Genomic DNA, 23,838 nt, shown 5'->3' with positions numbered 1-23,838 from the left:
GGGCAAGGGTGCACAGGTCACCAGTCACCAAGTGGGTAGCACAGGAACTTGCACCACCAGTCACCAGGCAGCTGGGGTGTCACACAGGTGGGTAGAGTGGGCATGAGCCGCTGGTTGAAGGTTCAACAGCATGGTGCACACTGCGGATCTCCAAGCAGGCAGGGTGGTGCAGGGATGGGCAAGATAGGTGCAAGCCTCTGGTCACAGGTCCAACAGTGTGAGGACACGCACTACGGAATGCCAGGCAAGGGGAAGGGGACACACTGCTAGTCACTGGGAGGGCGGGGCGTTAGAAGGAGGGAGCATGTTTTCCCAGTTTCCTTAGTGGGCACCAGGGCACTCCCAGCAGAGTACAGTCAGCAATCAGGACCCAGTCCCAACCAAATGTGAGGAGAGGAGGCTGTTCAGAGTCTAGTCAGGTAGAGGCTCTTTAGCTGCCACTCCAAGGATCCTCCATTCTGCCAGCACCACCCACCCAAGTGATCAGGGACTGCTGCTGGTGAGTAGTTCTATCCCTATCTTCTGGTTCCCTCCCTACTCTGTGGTTGCCTGGATACCAGCGTCTCACCTTCCTTCCTGTACTTTCCCTGCTTATATATAGTTCATCTTCTGCTCACCTTGCTTCACTCCGAGTTTGTCTACACAGCATCACTGTCTTCTATTGGAGAGTCAGTGAAGTTGTCTTCCTGTGCTCCTCGCCTGGGAATGCTGGTCACTTTGTCTCAAGATGTCCCTGCTGTGCTGGGCTGACTGGCAGGGTGCCTATAGTCCATAAGTTTCCTTGTTCACTGCTTTCATTCAGCTTCTCCTTCCCTTCAGTGTTCAATCTAATTCTTCATCCTTCCATTTGCTATTCTGGGTTCCCAGATTGTCATCTATATCTGTTCTACTTGGATCCTCAGTTCTTTGCTGTAGGGGGACAGCATGGCATGTGTGTGTGTGTGTGTGTGTGTGTGTGTGTGTGTGTGTGTGTGTGTGTGAGACTAAGCTGCCATCTTGGGCTATCTCTCATTCAATACAATTTTTTATGACAAAATTAATATATTTATGAAGTGAAATTATAACAGTCAACTACTAAGGACGAACAAAAAGGAATGGCTTTTTAAAAGCAAACATTCTCATTGATTTTAACAGGATTTAAAGCTCTCATGGGCTCATCTAGCTGATTTCTTTTGCCTTCAAAGAGGATTTTCTTGAAACTATCTACATATATAAGAACATATATAAGAACTTTTTCTATGTATGCTGTTGCTGTCGAGTCAAGTCCAACTCATAGTGACCTCTATGTACACTAGAGGAGAGAATTTCAAATGTAAAATACCACTTCTAACACAAACAGCAGAGAAATCAAGAGATAAGAAGGGAAGTCACTGAATATCACACTGAGAGGTCACCAAAGGAATTCGGGCAATTTTGACAGAGGCGAGGTATAAAGTAGGTAGCTAAATGATACGAGGCTATGATGGCAGTAGCTCGACTTACGTGAAAAGTTCTCTCACAAAAAGGAAGAGTTAGAACTGTAACTAAAAGATGAAGCATCTTCATTTGAGGTTGGAGATTTTTCCTCTGCCCAAAGAGAAGATCTAGATATGTAGAAGTTGTCATCAGTCAGAGCCAACTAGACAACAACTAACAACAATAGACATGTAGAAGTTAAAAAGGCCACGTTAAGACAAGTTTAAAGACAGGGACTAGGTTAAAGTGAACGCTATTAGGAAGATCAAGAGTTTTATGTTTTTGTTGGTTTTTTCCCCCAGTTGTAAAAATGAAGTACAGAGATGACAATGAGATTCTAATCTTTTAGATTTTCTCTGAGTTTAGATTTTGTTTTCCTGACAATTTGTTGTTGCTCAGCTAGGTTGAGACCTCTAGGACTGAGAATACTTTTTCCCACTCTGATGATAAGTATAGCCATGCAAAATACAATCAAAATTCCTGTTACGGACATACCAATTCTGATATTGTATTTTAAAAATGGATTTGTTTGAAGATGATTATACTTATTACAACAAACCAATCTCCAATTTTTTTCCCTAGATGTTCATTTAGGTTTTTTTTTGTTAGAAAATCTTTCTGCTAACAAAGTTGATTTTTTAAGCCTAAGTGTTCAGAGTCAGCCCTATCTTTCACCAGTCTTTAAAAATCTCAACAGTTTTCCATGTATTCTGAAAACCAGAGGGAGTTATCCAGAAATTATTCTGCCCAATTTCTTAAATAACATGCAGTTCATCAGCACTACCATTCTGAATACATGCAACACATAAAAGAAATCTTGGTACCACTTTCATTTCGGCTTTTCCAAGTCCTCCCATCGCTAATGTTTCCCACCTCTCTGTCTCTCTCTCTTTTCATATAGTTATTTCTTCAATAGGCCTTAACATCAATTTTTTCTAAAGACCTCCATTACTGGATTTTTTTTTGACACAGTCTGATTTTAGTTTTCTTTCCCACATTATCCTTATTTTTTCTGATAATTTCAAATCAGTACTAAATATTTTCCTTTAGATTTTTTATGGTATATTTAATTACCTAAATTTGTCTGAATTCCACAAAAGGTTTTACTTTATTTTAGTAAAGTGAGCTATTTTATAATAAGCTCTAAATACTTTCAACTAAATTTTATTAAAAAGTTCATTGAGAACACAGACTGTCTCCTCACAAAAATTTGCCCAAGGCACATAATGTAGGACTTGTACATGACATATGCTTTACTTAAATAAATCACAATATATCTTCCCGTAAGTACCTAGCTATTATTCCTAAGACTCACGGGAAGTTTCTATTTCTAAACAAGACTAATGTTTTAAAAAGAAATTCCAAGAGAGTAATTAAAAAACTTTGCCAATCCTTGCATAATAGATACAAACTTCTCCAAATTAGGCAAATTTTACCCTTTTCATATGAATTGTCATGACACAATTGTAATAATGAGCTATATAAGATAAAAACACTTAGATTCTAAAAGATCTAGCAAGTTTTGTGAAAATCTAAAAATCAACAAGTTTAGGTTTTTTAAAATAGTTCTCTCAGGTTCTTTTAATGAAGTTCTTGAAGTCTATTACTAACAACATTGTAAACAAGAAAGATTACATTTTATTTGTCAAACAATGTATACTGAACTATAGCTGAGAAACCTTGTCAATTCTACCCCAGGAGTCTTTCTCCATATGGAGCCTCCTCTCCATACCTAGGGCCAGTGAGTTTGGTTTAGGCCTCATCAACCCATCCAATTACCTCCCTCTCTAGTTTATCAGTCTCTTCCTACTCCAGAGTTACCTTCCTGAAAAATAAAAAGCATCAATAGCAATCTCAGCTTAAAACTAATTGTTGGATTTGTTCTTATGTGGATAACTATTAAAGCTGGGTGGTGGGCACATGAGGTTTTATTCTATTATTTTTCTATACATTTGAAAATTTCTCTCGTATCTAGAATGCTTTCAGGAGCATTCATCCATGAGATCACAACTATCCGTTTAAATACCTGTATCTCTATAAGACAGTGAACTCCTTGAAGATAGGAATTATCTCTTACTCATCTATGAATCAGTAGTTCCTACTATAGTCCTAACAGGCAATAAATGGTTGAAAACAAAACAGTTGGATGAATGAATCAAGTGATTTATCATTTTCCAGAGGAAAAAAAGTATTAAAAAATCATCTAGAAATTTGAAACTATGTCAGTGTTTCAGTTATTTTATTCACTTGCTCTGTTAGGAGTCTGAGTCCCCTCTCCTCTTGATTATGAACCTCAAAGACAAACACTGTCTTCTTCATCTGTGTGTCTCCTAGAGCCTAACAGAAGGCTCCATAAACCCATGTTATAAATTATAAATCTTGCATTTAATAGGGTAAAGGTCTCTTTGGCCGTTTATTTTAGTCATCAAAGTATTTTGTTTTTCTATCCATGATACTACCATTCCCATGACCTCTCTTTAAACTTATGACTAGAAGCCTAAAGTATTGTTTGGCAACGGTATCAATTTCCCTAGTCTATTCACTCTCTCACTAGAACTCAGACATACTCCCATAAAGACTAATCCAGTAATTACCTATATCTATAGAAAAGACAGCTTGTCCACATGGTTAAAAATACAGGCTCTGGGGCCAGACCAAACCCCCATGCTGTCAGGTCGATTCCAACTCATAGCAATCCTATAGGACAGAGCAGAACTGCCCCATAGGGTTTCCAAGGAGTGGCTGGTGGGATTTGAACTGTAGACCTTTTGCCAAACGCTTAACCACTGCACCACCAGGGTTCTTGGCACATAGTAAGTATACTGAAATGTCAGCTATTATTTTTGCAGCCATGCCCCATCTTGCCTCCTGTTACAATGAATTGTCTGTGCTCCTATGTACAACCCCTCTACTAGTCAACAAATCTAACTCTTCTTGCCTATTCATGGACTTCTCTTACAACTGTACCTTTTTTCTCTGGCATTATCAATTTTTCTCTCTCTACTGGAACATTTCCAATAACATATGAACATGCTATATTGCCCAATTTAAAAAAAAAAAAAGCTCTTAATCTACAACCATCTCCTAATACGCTCCTATTTCTCAATACAGCAAAACTACTTTGTCCCTGCTGATTCCCCTTCCTCTCACACCCAGTCTAAGCAGACTTTGTTTCCTATCTCTCTACTGAAATTGCTCTTGTCAAGGTCATCACTGACATCCAAATTGATAAATCCAATGGTTAATTATCAGGCTTCATCTGACTTGTATCTGACTTGAACAATCAGCAGTATTTGATACAACATTTGATCACTCCCTCCTTCTTGACAGACTTGGTTCACTTGATTTCTACCTGGCTCCCCTCCTACCTCACTGGTTGTGCTTTCTTGGACTCCTTTGTTGGATCCTCCTCATCTTTCCAACATCCAAACATTACAGCGGTCGCGGGCTCAATTCCTAGATGACTTCTCCATCTGTACTTACTCCCTAAGAAATTTTACCATCTAATGGCTTTAGAAACTATATACTGAGGGCTCCCAAACTTTCATTTCCACCCTGACCTCTCCCTCAGAACTCAATTTCATGTGTAACTAATGGACATGTTTACTTGGATGTCTAAAGGCATTTCAGTATCTTCAAAATCTTGATTTTATCCTCCAAACCTGCTCTTCCTCCCTTTATCCTTCAAAATTTGAGTAAACAGCAAGTCTTCTAGTTGTTCAAGCCCAAAGCACTGACAAACACTGCTTGGTTATTTTTTTCTCCCCTTGGCCTAAGGAGGATGCATCAGCAAATTCTGTCGGCTCTCTCCTCAAAACATACCCAGAATCTGATCACATACCTTCTGCTACCAGCCTGTAAGACACCATCATCTCTACCCTGTATTACTTGCAATACCTACTAGCTGTTCTGCCTGCTTCCATCTTTGCTCCCTTATAATCTACTTTTCACTTAGCAGCCATAATGATGCTCTTAAAATGTTTATTTAAAAACCCCTCATCACGACATGATCAAGACACCAAAAGGCCAACTACCTCGTTCAAGGTTCAACACAGAGATTGATAAATAAAAGAATCTACTTACAATCTACAACTTGCATTTATTAAACAATTACATAAAATTATAAGACAAAAATAATCAAGTACCAAAATGCAGATATATAAAAAATCCACAGAATAAAAGGGACAAACGTCTGTCGTAGTCAAGAATATTTTATTCATAATACACTCAATAAATATTTATTGAGCACCTACTATATTCTAGGCACTGTGATAAAGGTACCAGTAAAACAACAGCAACTTGAAGTTCATGTGTATTTGACTAAACTTTGGAAAGATTAAAAAAGAAAATTTAGTTAAGACAGCGTTTTCTGCAACAAATGCTACAAATAAAAATAAACAGACAGGAAGGAGTACTGAAGAGATAACGAAGGGACTGGCCTTAAAGAAGAAAAGGACACACTTTGAGTAGCTATTTTATGTATAAGCATGAAGTTTCTTCCTGTTTTTTTCTTTTGTTTTGTTTTTCAATGCATGTATCTTGATCGTGGTGGTGGCCACATGATTACAAGCATCTGTCAAAACTCAAGAATGTATTTAGGGTGAATTTTACTCTGCATAAATTGTACCTTAAATAAATGATCAAAAAAAAAAAAAGAAGCCCAGGCTATTAACCCTAGTCATTGTAGTTTCTGGAGCACAGAATGTTACCATTACATCAAAAAAAACAAAGGGGAGGGGGGAAAAAGAAGAAGCTTCACGCTTATGCACAGAATAGCTACTTGAAGTGTGCCCTCTTCTTCTGTCAGGCCAGTCCCCACATCTCGTTACAGTCAGCACTCTCCCTGTCCCTGAGAAGTCCTTGGCAACCACTGACATGTTTTCTACCACAATAGTTTTGGCTTTCTAGAATTTCATATAAATGGAATCATACAATATTAAGCCATTTGAATCTGGTAAATTTCACTAAGCATAAAACATAATTTGAGATGCATCCACGTTGTACATGTCAGTAGCTCATTTTTTACATTGTTGACTAGTATTCCATTAAATGAATGTACCACAGTTGGTTTATCCGTTTACCTATTGAAGGGTATTTGTGTGGTTCCTAGTACGCGGCAATTATAAACAAAACTGCCATAGTCACGTACAGATCTTCATTTCACTTGGGTAAATACCTAGGAGTGAGACTGCTGAGTGGTATGGGAAACGTGTGTTTCACGTTATAAGAAAATGTCTAACTAATTTCAGAAATGGCTACATCATCTTGCATTCTCACCAGCAATATATGTGAGTTACAGTTGCTATGCCTTCTCCCCAGGCCTTGATATGGTCAGGTTTGTTTTTTCCGTTAGTTTTGCTTTTGTTTTTTCACTTTAGCCATTCTAATTGTAGTTTTAATTTGTATTTCTTTAAAGAATAATGTTATGGAGCATATTTTCATATGATTAATTGCCATCCAAATATCTTCTTTGGTGAAATATCTGTTCACATCTGTTGCTCATTTTTTAAATTGGGTTATCTGTTTTCTCATTATTGCGTTTCGAGAATTCTTTATACATTGTGGATACAAGTCCTTCACCAGACATGTGTTTTGCAAATATTTCTTCCTTGTGGCTTGTCTTTTTATTATTTTAGCAGTGTCTTTCAAAGAACAAAAGTTCTTAATTTTGATAAAGTCAAATTTACCAATTTTTTCATTTATGGATCATGCTTTTGTGTAAACCTCAGATGCCTTTGCGTAACCAAAGGTCACAAAGATTTCCTCCTATATTTTCTAACTTTTATAATTTTAGCTATTACATTTAGGTCCACAATTCATTTAGACTTAATTTTGAAAACGATGCAAGGTATGGGTCAAGGTTCCTTTTCTTTGCATGTGGCTATCAACTGTTAAGCACCATTTGCTGAAAAGATACCTTTCTCCACTGAATTGTAACTGAGCCTTTGTCTAAAATCCACAGACCACATACGTGTGGGTTTACTTTTTTTTTTTTAATAATAACTTCTTTCAGACATAACTCACATACAAGTCACCCATTTAAAATGTTCAATAGTTTTTCAGTATATTCACAGGGTTGTGCAACCATCACCACAATCAATTAGAATATTTTCATCACCCCCAGAAAGAAACCCTGTACCCCTTAGCACTATTTCCTCACCAACCCCACCCTAGCCCTAGACAACCAAGAACCTACTTTCTGTCTATACAGATTTGCCTACTCTGCACATTTCACATAAATGAAATCATACAATATATGGTATGTTTTTTCACTTGCTTCATTTAGCATAATGTTTTCAAGGGTCATCCATACTGTAGCATATCTCATACTTCATTTATTTTTATTGTTGAATAATATTCTATTGTACGGACATACCATTTCTTATTTATCCATCTACCAGTTGACAGGCATTTACATTGTTTCCACTTTTAGGGTATTATGAATAATCCTGCTATGAAAAAGTTCTTCTGTGGACGTATGTTTTTCATTTCTCTTGGAACATGAGGAGAAGTGGAATTTATAGGTCATATATATATTTTTTTTTTCATGGTAACTCTATGTTTAACCTTTTAGAAATTGCTACACTGTTTTCCAAATCTGCTGCATCATTTTACATTCCCATCAGCAGTGGACCTGAGTTCCAATCCACATCCTCTCCAACACTTGTGATTATTTTTTTTTCTTTTCTTTTTTTATTATTGCCATCCTAGTAGGTATGAACTGATAATTCACTGTAGTTTCGATTTGCATTTCCCTGGTTGTTAAAGATTCTGAGCATCTTTTCATACAACTTCTTTGGAAAAATGTCTATCCAGATAAAAAAAATAGTATGGGTCTATTTCTGAACTCTCTATTCCATGCCATTCATCTCTATACCTGTCCTTTCACCAATACTGCCCTGATTACTATAGCTTTATAATAAGCCCTGGAATCAGGTAATGTGAACCACCAACTCTGTTCTTCTTTTTCAAAATTATATTGGCTAATCTGGATCTTTTGCTTTTCTATTTAAATTTTAGAATCAGCTTGTCAGTGTCTGTAAAAGAAATTCTGCTGTGATTTTGACTGAAATTGCATTGACTCTGTAGATTACTTTGGGGAGAATTAACATGTTAACAACATTAAGTCTTTCATTCCATGGACATGGTATATCTCTCCAAATATTTAGGTCTTTGTTGATTTCTTTCACTACTGTGTTCTAGTTTTTGACACACAAATCCGCCAGATATTTTGTTAGATTTCAACCTGAGTATGTATTTTTTTTTTTCTTTTTGATGCTTTTAGATGTTTTAAATTTCCTATTTCCAACTGTTCATTGCTAATATACAGAAGTAGCCCTGGTGGTGTGGTGGTTAAGACCTCGGTTGCTAACCAAAATGTCTGCAGTTTGAATCTACCAGCTGCTCCTTGGAAACCCTATGGGGCAGTTCTACTCTGTCCTATAGGATTGCTATGAGTCAGAATCAACTCAATGGCAATGGGTTTGGTGGGGTTTTTTTTTCTCTTTTTTAAGTATATAGAAATTAGATTACTTTTTATATATTGATCTTGTATTCTAAAATCTTGCAAAACTTACTAGTTTTAAGAGGTTTTCAGTTTCTTTGTTGTTGTTGCCATCTTTTTGTTTTGTTTTGTGGACTTCTTGCCATTTTCTACAAGACAATCACAACATGTGCAAATACAGACAGTTTTATATGTTCCTTTCCAGTCTTATATGCCTTCTATTAACCTTTTCTTCCCTTATTGCACTGGCTAGGACATTGAGTAAGAGTGGTAAGAATGGAAATTCCTGCCTTGTTCCCAATCTTCAGTAGAAAGTACTCAGTCTTTCACTTAACAGTTTAAGTTAGACGTTAGCTGTACATTTTTCATAGATGTCCTATATGAGGTTGAGGAAACTACCCTACACACCCAGTTACTGAGAGTTTTTATCATAAATGAATGCTGAATTTTGTCAAATGCTTTTTCTGCCTCTTTTGCGTGTGGTTTTTCTTCTTCAATCTGTTGATATGGTAAATTACACTGACTGATTTTCAAATAGTTAATCAGCCTTATACTCCCAGAAAAAAATCTCCTGTAATCATGCTATGTTATCTTTTGTATATGTTGCTGGATTTGATGTGCTAGTATTTTATTAAAAATTTTTGAATCTATATTTATGAGGTACATTGGCCTGTACTGTTTTTCTTGTAATGTTATTTGATTTTGGTATTACGATATGCTAGTGTCATAAAATGAATTGAGAATCTCCTCTCATATTCTGGAATAATTTCTACAAAATTTATATTATTTCTTTTTTAAATGTTTGGTAAAGTTTGCCAGTGAAGCCATATGGGACAACAAATTTTCTTTTTTGAAAAGATTTAACTATGAATTCAATTTCCTTAGTAAATAAAGGACTATTGTGTTTATTTATATGTTCTTAAGTGAGCTTTAACAGTTTGTGTCTTTCAAGGAATTTGACCAATTCACCTAAGTTTCTGAATTTATAGGTGGTGAGTTATTTGTAATACTCTCATCTATAGAGATTTACAATTATTTGCCCTCTTTGATTCCTATAATTTATGTTTTCTCTCTTTTTTATCTTTCCCCTTGATCAATCTAGTTAAAAGCTTACCAGTTTTATTGACCTTTATAAAGATCAGCTTTGGTTTGTTTTTCTCTATTGTTTCTCTGTTCTCAATTTCATTCATTTCTGTTCTCATCTTTATTATTTCCTTGCTTCTGCTTGCTTTCGTTTAATTTGTTCTTTTGTATTCTGTTCAATGATGTGAGGACTCAGAATCTGCAAACTAAATATCCCAGACTCGCTTCACATCAGCAGGGCCAATGGATGACACGGTGTGAGAATGGAAGGTAGGAGAAAGGAAGAAGGGGCTGCATTCCCAGCACCAGAAACACCACAACCCCTGAGAAATACTAGTATTAGCACCAATCATGTAGTGTTCCCTCACTACCTCAGAGATCTGAGTATCTCTTCCGAGGCTGAGGAGCAACAAAATGTTCTTCTCTCTGAGAGTTCTTTCTAAGCCCCTATTCTGAGCCCTCCTTAGAAGTCTAAGGAACCACCTGAGATGCCCCTGTACCAGTCCCTCAGACACCTCTGATCTAAGTTTCTAGATTCTGGTATCAACACTTTTTCCAATTTTATTTCTCCAGCCCTACAGCTCATGGCTGCTTCCTACTACCTGGGTTACCTCTGAGTCACCTTTTTGCTTTTTCAGCTTTCTAATACACTGTAAGCCAATAACCTGCATTAAAGCCTCTCTGCTCAAAAAATCTAACTCGGTTTTTGCTTTCCAGCCTGGACTCTGACTAAAGCAATCCTCTTTCTCAAACACCCGCATAGATTTCAATTAATACAACAAATTAACATCAACTATGTAAATATAAAATTTTCAATAAGAAAAATAAATCTTTACCATCTTCCTAGCAATTCTCCCCAAGAATATAGGATCTTCTCAGGACAATCCTTAGACACATCACCTGTTCCACTTGAGAGTTCGTTATCACTCTCTGCAGAAAAAACACACACACAAAAAAGACAATAAACATGTACAGATTTATAAAACAAGAAATATGACTATGTGTCTGATGAAACAATCAAGCAATCCTGCTACTTATATTACATTTACAGCAAAAATAACAGTAAAAACCTTATTAGTGTAATTTATCTTTAGTGCCTAGGTAAATATTCTCAAGGTATAAACACCCACAGTTTCCACAGTATGAAACTGAAAATACCTAGAAATAAATGTTGTTTGTTGGGTGCCATCAAGTCAATTCTGACTCATAGCAACCCTACAGGACAGATTAGGACTGCCCCATAGGGTTTTCTAGGCTCTAATCTTTACAGCAGCAAATCTCCAGGTCTTTTCTCCCATGAGTTTGAACCACTGTTCTTTTGGCTAGAAGCCAAGTACTTAACAATTGCACTGCCAGGGCTCCTTAGGAATAAACAGCATTATCCACACAGAATACAGTTTAAAAGTTAATGCTAACACAATTAGAAATTCCTACATAATGCTCTAGGAGTCCTGGCAGCACAGTGGTTAAGTTATGAGTTATGAGTTAATTCAGTGTTAATTCTTAACACAATGGTTAAGAGTTGTGAGTGGTTAAGAGTTACGGCTGCTAACCAAAAGAGAAAAGGGAACAAACATCCATGGACATCATAATCTTGATTATAATAAAAATCAGAAGGATCGACTGATGGAGAAAATCTTCTAAAACTATTCTTTACTAAAAAATGAATCCTTAAGCACGAAACAAAACCAAGATGCCATAAGAAAGATTAAGAAATTTGGCTATCTATAAATTAAAAACTTCTGTGAAGTAAGGCATGTGGTATACAAAACACACACTAGAAAAACATATTTCCAACATATGACAGCTATTTTCTGCAATATAGCAAGATCTTAGAAATCAATAAGATAAAGATCAACCCAATATAAAATTGGGTCAAGGACATGCACATAGTACAGGTCACAATATATAAAATACAAGTACCCAATAAACATAGCAGAGAACATTCAGCTTCACCAATAATTTTTTGTAAAATGTATACTAAAACAATGAAAAATATTCATCTATTAGATTAGCAGAGAGTATAAAGGCTGATCGCATCCAGTATTGTTAATGGTATGGGGAAATAGGCAAAACTGGCGTTTAAATAAGCACAATCTTCTTTATTAAGATTCTAAATGAATATACCATTTAATCCAACAACTCCTATTCTAGAGATTTATCCTCCAGAAATGCATATGCCAGAGATAGATACGTAAAGGAATGTTCATTGCATCACGCACCACTCCTTGTAATAATATAAAACTGAAAACTATCAGGAATCCATAATTGGAAGTTTAATTAACTAAATTATATTCACATTATTATGGATAATAATATATGCATTCAAGAAAATGCTAATGAGTAGTTTTAATGGATGGAGTAAATCCATATACGCTAAAATGGAAACCATCCAAAATATATTACTTTGTTATGAAAAACAAGAAACAGAACAGTTATTTTTAAGTATGATTTTATTTTAGTAAATAACATTACTTATATGATTACAGATCTTTCTGAAAAGCTGTAAGAATATAATCAAACTATTATTGACAACTATGTTTTAGCATCTGACCGTGTCTTATCACATAGTAGGCTCTCAATAAATACTTAGCAAACACATTTTTCGCTAAGTTTGTATTTCTGTAATATTCTAATCATTTACAATAAATATGCATGACTATAATAACTATGGAAAAAAGAATTATCATCTTTTAAATAATCCCTAATGCCATATGAAACAAATACCTATTTTATTATGATTAACTCCTACTAATGAACCATAAAATCATCACTAATGACAACAACGTATTGTCTTCCTGGCAATCTCCCCAGTTATTTTCCACCACAAAAAAGGAAGAACAACTGTGAATAGCTAGATTAATAGATAAGAACCACAGGAAAAGACAGGTATGTGAGCACGCTTTAAAGTAAAATCAGACCCCCGATGAACATTTAAGGCAGAGGAGACAGCAAGTCAGGAGCAAAATATTTAGATGAAAAAAAAAACAGGAATTAGTCAAGGAGGATGGGAATCCCAGTCTTTTATTGAATCTCTTCCTTTTTATCTCTAAGCCAGGTACTGTTCTAAGTTTTACAGGTGCTAGTTCACTTAATCCTCTGAACAACTTGAAGAGGTAGACACTACTAGTTTATCCACTTTAATGGTGGAAACTGAGGCACAGAGAGATTAAGTAACTTGCCCAGGGTTACTCAGCTAATAAGTGGCAGAGAGTTAGGATTCAGCCCATGTGAATACAGAGTCAGATACTGCCTCTCCTTTACGGTATTTCCTACCATGTGTAAAAATGTATTTGGCACTGAGCAGGTACCCATCTGTGCCATATATCAACATCTAGCAGATGCTGGTTGCAAGGGAGGATGAAAAAGCTAGCCATGTTAAGTCAACATGCCCAATAAACACTCCATTGGGGCAAACAGATTTAATGGAGAGGTTTTAGGAATGTAATTCCACTTAACACCCAGGAAGAATAAAAATGAAATTAATATCCCAATGACCTCAAGAGTGTGAGCCGGATCTATCTTCCTTGCTGCAGAAACCATTGACCTTGAGTACTTAAAATACATATCGGCCACCCTGCTAGAGAAGGAGAAAAAGGGCTAAAAGAAAGTATAATAAAATTTGTACTGTATTAGATAAAACAGAGTTCCTATACAGGATGAAAGAAATAAACTAAGAAGGAAATAAAGAAAATAATGACTCTGCAGTGAAAAACAGTGAAGAGACTGGCAAGTAGAACGTAACAGAAAAAAGCAGAAGAAACAATGAAACAATGCACATATGTTAAAACATAAACTGAAGGTTTTGAAAATGCTTCTACATAGAAAAAAACGAAGACAACTGATAGAAGCCTGGGATTTCTATCCTCCTTGGCTAAATCCTATTTTTCCATCAAATCCAGGTTAGGGATTACCCTCTTCTGGCTGCGGTAAATGCTTCCCCTCTAGGCATATTCCATCCTAGCACTTATTGCACTGTATTACAACTACTTCCCTCTGTATCTTCCCCCATCATGCAGTGAGGTTCTTGGCAGTGGGGCCTAACTATCTTTTACTTCTGTATGCCCAGTGCCTAGATTAGTACATGCCCACAAAAGTGTTACAAGTTTCCTAAATGAGTAAACGGAAGGGAAGGGAAGGGAAGGGAAGGGAGAGAGGTAGGGAAGGGAAGAGAAAGAAAGCATGAAAGGGAAAGAAAGGGAGGGTAGGAGGAAGGAACGGAGAGAGGGAAGATAGAAAGAAGGAAAGAAAATCCATTGCAACTAGAAAAAAATGTATGCATTGGAAATTAGTCACCTTTAGTATATAGGTAAGGAGCCCTTGTAGTGCAACGATTAAACGAAAGGCTGGCAGTTCAAACCCACCCAGCAGTTCTGTGGGAGAAAGACGTGGCAATCCATTCCCATAAAGATTACAGCCTAGAAAACTCTATGGGGTAGTTCTACTCTGTCACATGGGGTCGCTACGAGTCGAAATCGACTCAACAGAACCTAACAACGAGAGTATATCAGTATGGTCCCTGGGTGGCACAAACGGTTAAGAACTAGACTATTATCTGGAAGGCTGGCAGTTCAAACACACCCAGGGGCACCTTGGAAGATAGGCCTGGTTGTCTACTTCCGAAAGGTCACAGCCTTGAAAACTCTATGGAGCAGTTCTACTGTGTCCATACGTGAGTTTTCCATGGGTCAGAGACGACTCGATGGCAACTAATAACAATAACAACAGAATATAGGTATCTGTGTGCAGACACGGGTAAAAGGAAACTAGGCCATTCAGCATAATGCATAGATCATGGAGGAGAACTGCCTGTATTTGAAGCCCAGTTTCACCACTTAACCACCTGTGTGATTCTGGTCAAGTTACTTAACCTTTATGCATTTCAACTGCCTCATCTCTAAAACAGGAACAATAATAGTAGCTATTTTTTTTATGGCATAGAATGGGTCTAAGGACTAAGCAAGTTACTATGTATAAAACACATATTACTATGCCTGGCAAAAAGCAATAGCTATAGAATGTTAGTGGCTATTATAAGCCATTTTCATTCTAATCATAGAACAAATATGAGTTTCTGCAATGTAGAGTACTTGGGGGTGGAAGCTGGAGTTCAGGGTTTGAGGAATAAAAGAGAGTGAAGTGGAGACAGTAAACACATTTTTCTTTACCCAAACTCATGAAATGTGGGGAGTTAAGAGGGTGATATAGCTCAAGGGGACTGCAGGGTCAATTTAAGCATTACACTTTCTTTGTCAATCCTCATTCCCCCAAAATTGGTCAGTCTTTCCTTTATTATTCCTATATAGACTTCTATCATAAGATCTATGGAGCCTCAGTGGTGCAATGGTTAAGTACCTAGCTGCTAACCAAAAGGTCAGTGGTTCAAACCCACCCAGCAGCTCTGTGGGGGAAAAAAACCTGGTGATCTTCTCCTGTAAAGATTATAGCCTAGAAAACCCTATGGGACAGTTCTACTCTGTCCTACAGGGTCATTATGAGTCGTAATCGACTTGATGGCACACAACAACAGCAACAAATCATAGTACCTATATGCCTGTTTCCATCTACAACATTTATATTTTGCATGTTTTCCCCCTCTTCTGGACTCTAAGCTATTTGAAGGCTGTGACTATGTTTTATTTGTCTTTAGAAAAAAAAAAAAAAATTTTTTTTTTTTTTATACTATAGCCTTTAGCACATACTAAACACTCAAATATGGAATAAACAGAAGCATTCCTTTATTGTTGCTGTATTTTTAGAATGTCTGGGGGGAGTGACTGATCAAAAGGACATTCCATCTTCTGACTGGATGTGTGGCTTTGGAAAAGCCTGAACAAATTTGGAGGAGTTGAGGTAATTTGTAGCGAATACTCTTAACTTTCTTCATGAAGTTTAACTTAAGGGACCCCTGAGAGACCCTGTTTAACATAGCGGGTAGGATCTGGCAGAGACTCCTCCAACACACCTAACTTCCATTCCTTTTCATGAACATTTTCCTCATCCTTTTCAGTTGCCCTGCAGTGTACTGGTCTCCTTCAGAAAGCAGGACAATACACAGTACTCCATACATCATTGAACCCATGCACTGGGAACACTATTGTCTTTGATTTAAACATCTATGAAATGAGAATAATGGTATCAGCCACATAGTGCTGTAAAAGTTAAACGAAAATGCCTAAGAAGTACTAAACACAGTGCCTGGCACACAGTGGCAGTCAAGCTTTAGGTTTCATTTTTATTATTGTTGCTGTCGTTATTAAGTCCTCAGTTTCCTGCCCTGAACTTCAAAGCAACTGGAAAAGCATTCTTGGTTTGTTTTTTCTCTTATTATCCACCGATTTCTAACATGCAGAAAGCAAGAAAAGCTAATTCTGCAACACCAAAAGCAAGTACAATAGACGCAAAATTTTAGATCAAACAAAATAAATATGTATGAAACTTCAATCAAAATAATATAAGGGCTCTCTCTAACTTTGGTCACTCTTGGCTTTTGAAAAAAAAAAAAAAAAAGAAGTGTTTCTACTAGCAGTGCTTTTGTCCGAACCATAAAAGAAAAATTTCAGAACGAGTATCTAATGACATTATAAAAAGAAGACAAATATAATGCTTTTTTTCAAATAAAGTTAGAAATACATTACAAAATCAGGTATGTCTGAACACAAAATCAATTTTTTATTGAAGAATTACTCATAAAATAAACTGAAAAGTAAATACAGACAAAATGTGACTACTGTGCATTTTCATGAATTTTTCCCTTAATTTTATTCTTTTCAAATAAATAATAAATGTTTGTGGAAAATAATACAGGCAACTACAAGTTGCTATAATCTCTCCTTCAAAGACCCTGGAAGGCGGGATGCACTAATCACACAAACTAACGTAAACTAGTAGGTCAACAGGTCTGCAAAGGTCATTATGATTCCATCAATCATTACAAAGGTAAGATGTTTGATTACTGGTAAATAATATCATTTTAGGCGGCTAAAAACTATAACCATATACTTTTGACCTTGAATATAATCTTTCATTTCTCAGATGACAGGGTCAGAAGATACTTTTCTATATGGAAGCTGACACACAAATGTAAATCATTAAAGTTAAAACAACAGATCACCTTCAATTTCTAAATTGTTGTAACATTTCCCACTGTCAAATGAGAGGTAATTTACTGCAGAGAAAAAATTCAAGTCTGAGGCAGACCTATGCTACAACTTGCATGATATCTTTCCCAACGAAATCATCATCATTGTCATTATGAATCTAATCACGGGTTTCTAATTAATAATCCCTGTAGTTGCTAAGCATAAGTGATTAATAAAAATGTATCATTAATTGCTGAAACCTGACAGCCATACTCAAGGGAACTGGCAGCCAACACATCTTACCTGAAGGACAATTAACAACATTAAGTAAACTTCTTTCTTAAGCAAGTAGATAGTGCATTTTCTCACAAAAGGAAAAAAAAAAACAACCAGAGAAACCATCTATTTTACTTTATCATCTACGACTCTTTTTTCAAAATAATAAGGGGTGAGGAAAAAAGAAAGGAGTACCTAAGCAGATTATAACAAACACTAAAGGGTTATTTTTAAAACTATCATTTAAGGAATGGATTTTTAAAGGCAGCTAACCAATTAGAAGAAAAAATTCAGCAAGAGCTTGAGGCAATTAGAAGCAAAGAGGTGTAAGAGAAAAAGGACCCATCAGGATACTTCCAATTTAACGTGGATGGAAAAGAAGTTTACTAATATCTACCATGTGGTGCAGTGATACTCAAGAGTCCTCCTCTAACTGGTCACCTACTTCAAATCAAGTATGTAACTATGAAAGGAAAAATATTCACAAAGCAATAAAAGAGGAAGGGGAAAACCCACAAAACTAGCCAAAGCAACAACATGAAATCAGGCGGTCAACAAAGTATCAGTGAGATCGGGTTCATATCTGCATTCAGATTTTTGTATATTCCCTTCCCAAGAGTCTATACTTCTGAATATGAACTAAATTGGGTTACAGAGCAAATTAGATAACTAGGCATGGTAAAGATAGAGTAACTATCCATCTAACTGCATGAATGTATGTGTATGTGTGTATATGCATGCATTTATGTATGTATGCATACACATGCGTATGTATATATATGAGTATCTGCATGTGTATATATGTATGTGTGAATGTATATGGAGAAGGGGAGAGGAATAAAAAGTGAGGGAGAGAAGAAGGGAAAGATAGACAAATGTTTTCAAAAGAAATGACTGTTACTTAAGATACATGAGGGAAGAAAGGCTATGAAGGGGGAGAGAGGGTCATCAAATCTGGAGGAAACGGATTCTACTTAAGGGAAAGCATATTAACCAATGAAGAGATTGACAAGTATAAAACACAATGGGGAAAAAGCAGAAACTGACAAAAACAGACTTAGCTTGGACTTTAATATAGACTGGCTCTTACACATAAGGACTTTAAAATTCAATAAGGCTAATTTCAAGAGTAAATTCACTGCTTTAGATGCTGCTAGAAGAGAAAGTATAAGGCAGCTATTATACATTATTAGTATTATACATTAACTAAAACCAAAATTAAAAGTGTGTCACAGTAGAATTATGAAAGCAACAGAGAATAATGGATTTTGGAGTAAAAATTAAGATTTAGGAGCAAAGGTGTCATTTTGATGGGCCTGCTAAGCGCCCTGCACATAGTCCTATGATAACACTTGCCTATCTGTAATGGCCTGAATCCTTGCCTGCCTGCCTTTTAATTAACGAGATAATACTGGAGCCATTATTCCTTGTCCTTGAGTATAAAGACTGTCACCCACCTGGAACTGGATCACAAGGACATATCAACTGGGCCCTGAGGTATGAAGACACTAAGCTAGGACAATCTTGGAAAACATCTTCTAGGGAAGCTTTCTCATAAACTAATCAAACGCAGCACAAAAGGCTCACATACTTTCCCTCCTTATCTTTTTCTTTTAGCATTTAGTGAATAGTAAGGTTTCTTGGACCAGTGAAGACCCTCTTGACTGTCCTTACTAAAACCTGTACCAGATGGGTGGGGCCAAGATGGCGGAATACACAAATGCTTCCGTCGAGCCTCTTTACAACAAAGACCCGAAAAGACAAGTGAAACGAGTATCTTTTTGACAAGCTGGGAGCCCTGAGCATCAAAGGCAAGCTTAGACAACGAATTGAGGGGCAGGGGAAGGAAAAGACCGTGCAGGAGCGGAGAGGAGTTACTGGACCTGAATCGCAGGGAGCCCTAAGGCACCATTCCCGGAGAGGCGGCAGCGGGCTGGTACTAGCATTTGGCCGCAGTTTCCTCAGGGAGAAGCAGCCAGCCACACAGCCCACTCACACCTCCGGAACCTGAGGAGAAGGGCGCTCTCAGCAATAGCTAAGTACTTGTGTATATTTTACCGTGCCCCCCGAATCCCCAAGCCAGCTTCAGCGGCTGAATCCCTAGGCCTGAGATAGACACTGGTGAGCACCTGGAGCCGTCCTCCCGGCCTTGGGGAAGGAAAAAATTTGCAACTGTGCGGTGCAGAGGTGGGTGTTTGACATTTGACATTGCTTTGCCTATTAAACAAGGTCCTCACCTACCCACAATAGGGACCTAAGGACTGGTGGCTCCACTTGGGTTGCCCAGCCACCCACGACAGGGGTCCAGGGATAACTGGTATCTCCCAGTCCTTAAAACAAAAACATTGGGTGCCCATGGTCCCGCTGCAGAGCCCACCCACCAGCACGCTCTAGGGAACAGAGACACTTGGGGGTCGGTTCTCAGCCCCTTGCCTTGTTCAGAGCGTGACCCCCTGCTGCAACCAGATACGGGTATATATGTCAATCACCCCAGCCCCTCTAAGACTGTAGGACAGAGCCTGTACCACACAATTGATGATCAGCTACCTGGAAACCTGAGCTGAATTCACACAAGAAAACTGAATGGACTCCTAGATTGATATACCTGATAACAGCTCTAGCTAGCTGGGGACAGGACACCAGAGCTCCAAAGGTGAAAATAATCAAGCTAGCTCACTCAAGCAACCCATAGGGATACACCAAAACAAAACAAAGCAAACAGCTATGGCATAGTAAAAAAAAATAAGCAAGCATAAACTAATACAATAACTTATAGATGGCTGGGAGACAACAGTCAATATCAAGTCACATAAAGAAACAGGCCATGATCACCTCAACAGGCTCTCAAAACAAAGAATCCAGAGATCTTTTAGATGATAGTGCATTACCAGATGCAGAATACAAAAGTTTAATATACAGAACCCTTCAAGACATCAGGAAGGAAATGAGGCAATACGCAGAACAAGCCAAGAAACACACAGATAAAGCAACTGAAGAACTCAGAAAGATTATTCAGGGACATAATTATTCAGGGACATAATGAAAAGTTTAATAAGCTGGAAAAATCCATAGACAGACAGCAATCAGAAATTCAGAAGATTAACAATAAAATTACAGAATTAGACAACTCAATAGAAAGTCAGAGGACCAGAATTGAGCAAGCAGAAGCTAGAATTTCTGAACTCGAAGATAAATCACTTGGCACTAATACATTTGAAGAAAAATCAGAGAAAATTTAAAAAATGAAGAAATCTTAAGAATCATGTGGGACTCTATCAAGAGAAATAACCTATGAGTGATTGGAGTACCACAACAGGGAAGGATAACAGAAAATACAGACAAAATTGTTGAGGATTTGTTGGCAGAAAACTTCCCTGATATTGTGAAAGATGAGAAGATATCTATCCAAGATGCTCATCGAACTCCACATAAGGTACATCTTAAAAGTCACCAAGACATATTATAATCAAGCTTGCCAAAACCAAAGATAAAGAGACAATTATAAGAGCAGCAAGGGATAAAAGAAAAGTCACCTACAAGGGAGAGCCAATAAGAATAAGCTCCGAATACTCAGCAGAAACCATGCAAGCAAGAAGGCAATGGGATGACATATTTAAAAAACTGAAGGAAAAAAATTGCCTGCCAAGAATCATATATCCATCAAAATTGTCTCTTAAATATTAAGGTGAAATTAAGATATTTCCAAATAAACACAAGTTGAGGGAATTCATAAAAACCAAACCAAAACTACAAGAAATACTAAAGGGAGTTCTTTGGTTAGAAAATCAATAATATCAGGTATCGACCCGAGGCTAGAACACTGGGCAGAGCAACCAGAAGTCAACCCAGACAGGGAAATACAAAAAAAAAAAAAAAGCAAGATTTAAAAAAAAAAAGTCCAACACATGGTAACGACAATGTTATTATATAAAAGAAGACAACATTAAAATAATAAAGAGGGAGCGAGACATGTAATTATACACCTTCTACATGGAGACGAAGATACGGCAATACAAAGAAATAAAAGTTAGTTATAAATTTAGAAAAATAGGGGTAAATAATAAGGTAACCACAAAGGAGACAAACTATCCTACCCATCAAAATAAAATACATGGGAAAAATACAGACTCAGCAGAAACAAAATCAAAAACAACAAATATGGGGAAAGGACAATATATAAAGAAAATCTGCTCAGCACATAAAGTCAAGTGAGAAAAAGAAGCTGTCAACACACAAAAAAAAGACATCAAGATGATAGCACTAAATTCATACCTATCCATAATTACCCTGAATGTAAATGGACTAAATGCACCAATAAAGAGACAGAGAGTGGCAGAATGGATTAAAAAACAAGATCCATCTATATGCTGCCTACAAGAGATACACCTTAGACTAAGAGACACAAACTAAAACTCAAAGGATGGAAAAAAATATATCAAGCAAACAACCATCAAAAAAGAGCAGGAGTGGCAATATTAATTTCTGACAAAATAGACTTTAAAGTTAAATCCATCAGAAAGGATATGGAAGGACACTATATCATGATTAAAGAGATAATACACCAAGAAGATATAACCATATTCAATACTTATGCACCCAATGACAGGGCTGCAAGATACATAAAACAAACTCTATCAGCATTGAAAAGTGAGATAGACAGCTCCACAATACTAGTAGGAGACTTTAACACACCACTTTCGGTGAAGGACAGGACATCCAGAAAGAAGCTCAATAAAGACACGGAAGATCTAAATGCCACAATCAACCAACTTGACCTCGTAGATATATACAGAACAATCCACCCAACAGCAACCAACTATACTTTTCTTTTCTAGTGTACATGGAACATTCTCTAGAATAGACCACATATTACGTCATAAAGCAAGTCTTGGCAGAATCCAAAACAACGAAATATTACAAAGCATCTTCTCTGACCATAAGGCCATAAAAGTGGAAATCAATAACGGGAAAAGAAATCAAACCCTTGGAAACTGAACAATACCCTGCTCCAAAAAGATTGGATTATAGAAGACATTAAGAATGGAATAAAGAAATTCATAGAATCCAATGAGAATGGAAACAATTCCTATCAGAACCTTTGGGACACAGTAAAAGCGGTGCTCAGACGCCAATTTATATCAATAAATGCACACATCCAAGAAGAAGAAAGGGCCAAAATCAATGAACTATCCCTACAACTTGAACAAACAGAAAGAGAGCAACAAAAGAAACCCACAGGCACCAGAAGAAAACAAATAACAATTAGAGCTGAACTAAATGAAATAGAAAACAGAAAAATAATTGAAAGAATTAACAAGACCAAAAGCTGGTTTTTCGAAAAACTCAACAAAATTGATAAACCACTGGCCAAACTGACAAAACAGGAGAGGAAGCAAATAACCTGAATAAGAAATGAGATGGGTGATATTACAACAGACCCAACTGAAATTAAAAGAATCACATCAGATTACTATGAAAAACTATACTCAAACAAATTTGAAAACCTAGAAGAAATGGATGAATTCCTAGGAACACACTACCTACCTAGACTAACACAAACAGAGGTAGAACAACTAAATAGACCAATAACAAAAGAAGGGATTGAAAAGGTAATCAAAAAACTCCCAACAAAAAAAAAAGCCCTGGTCCAGACGGCTTCACTGCAGAGTTCTACCAAACTTTCAGAGAAGAGTTAACACCACTACTACGAAAGGTATTTCAGAGCATAGAAAAGGATGGAATACTACCAAACTCATTCTATGAAGCCACCATATCCCTGATACGAAAACCAGGTAAAGATACCACAAGAAAATTATAGACCTATATCCCTCATGAATGTGGATGCAAAAATCCTCAACAAAATCCTAGCCAATAGAATTCAACAACATATCAAAAAAATAATTCGCCATGACCAAGTGGGATTCGTATCAGGTATGCAGGGATGGTTCAACATTAGAAATAAATAAAACAAAAGATAAGAATCACATGATTTTATCAATTGATGCAGAAAAAGGCATTTGACAAACTTCAGCATTCATTCATGATACAAACTCTCAGCAAAATAGGAATAGAAGGAAAATTTCTCAACATAATAAAGGGCATTTATACAAAGCCAACAGCCAACATCACCCTAAATGGAGAGAGCCTGAAAACATTCCCACTGAGATCGGGAACCAGACATGGATGCCCTTTATCACCACTCTTATTCAACGTTGTGCTGGAAGTCCTAACCAGAGGAATTAGGCTAGATAAAGAAATAAAGGACATCCAGATTGGCAAGGAAGAAGTCAAAGTATCTCTATTTGCAGATGACATGATCTTATACACAGAAAACCCTAAGGAATCCTCCAGAAAACTACTGAAACTAATAGAAGAGTTCAGCAGAGTATCGGGATACAAGATCAACACACAAAAATCAGTTGGATTCCTCTACACCAA

At 36.9% G+C, this 23,838-nt stretch overlaps 1 protein-coding gene across 5 annotated transcripts in view; it reads right to left on the bottom strand.

Annotated features, from left to right (window-relative positions):
* Window positions 1-23,838, bottom strand: part of RABGAP1L (RAB GTPase activating protein 1 like) — a 739,959-nt gene that overhangs the window by 521,326 nt on the left and 194,795 nt on the right. For all 5 annotated transcript variants that reach the window (XM_049868622.1, XM_049868624.1, XM_049868625.1 and 2 more), the window contains one exon: window positions 10,879-10,972. In XM_049868622.1, coding sequence (XP_049724579.1) covers window positions 10,879-10,972 — 94 coding nt within the window. The remainder of the gene's footprint in view (window positions 1-10,878; window positions 10,973-23,838) is intronic.

This window comes from Elephas maximus, chromosome 24 (genome assembly GCF_024166365.1).
Source record: "Elephas maximus indicus isolate mEleMax1 chromosome 24, mEleMax1 primary haplotype, whole genome shotgun sequence".
Taxonomy (NCBI): domain Eukaryota; kingdom Metazoa; phylum Chordata; class Mammalia; order Proboscidea; family Elephantidae; genus Elephas; species Elephas maximus.
Note: the sequence above shows the minus strand (reverse complement) of the source record. Positions and strands in the feature narration are given on the sequence as shown.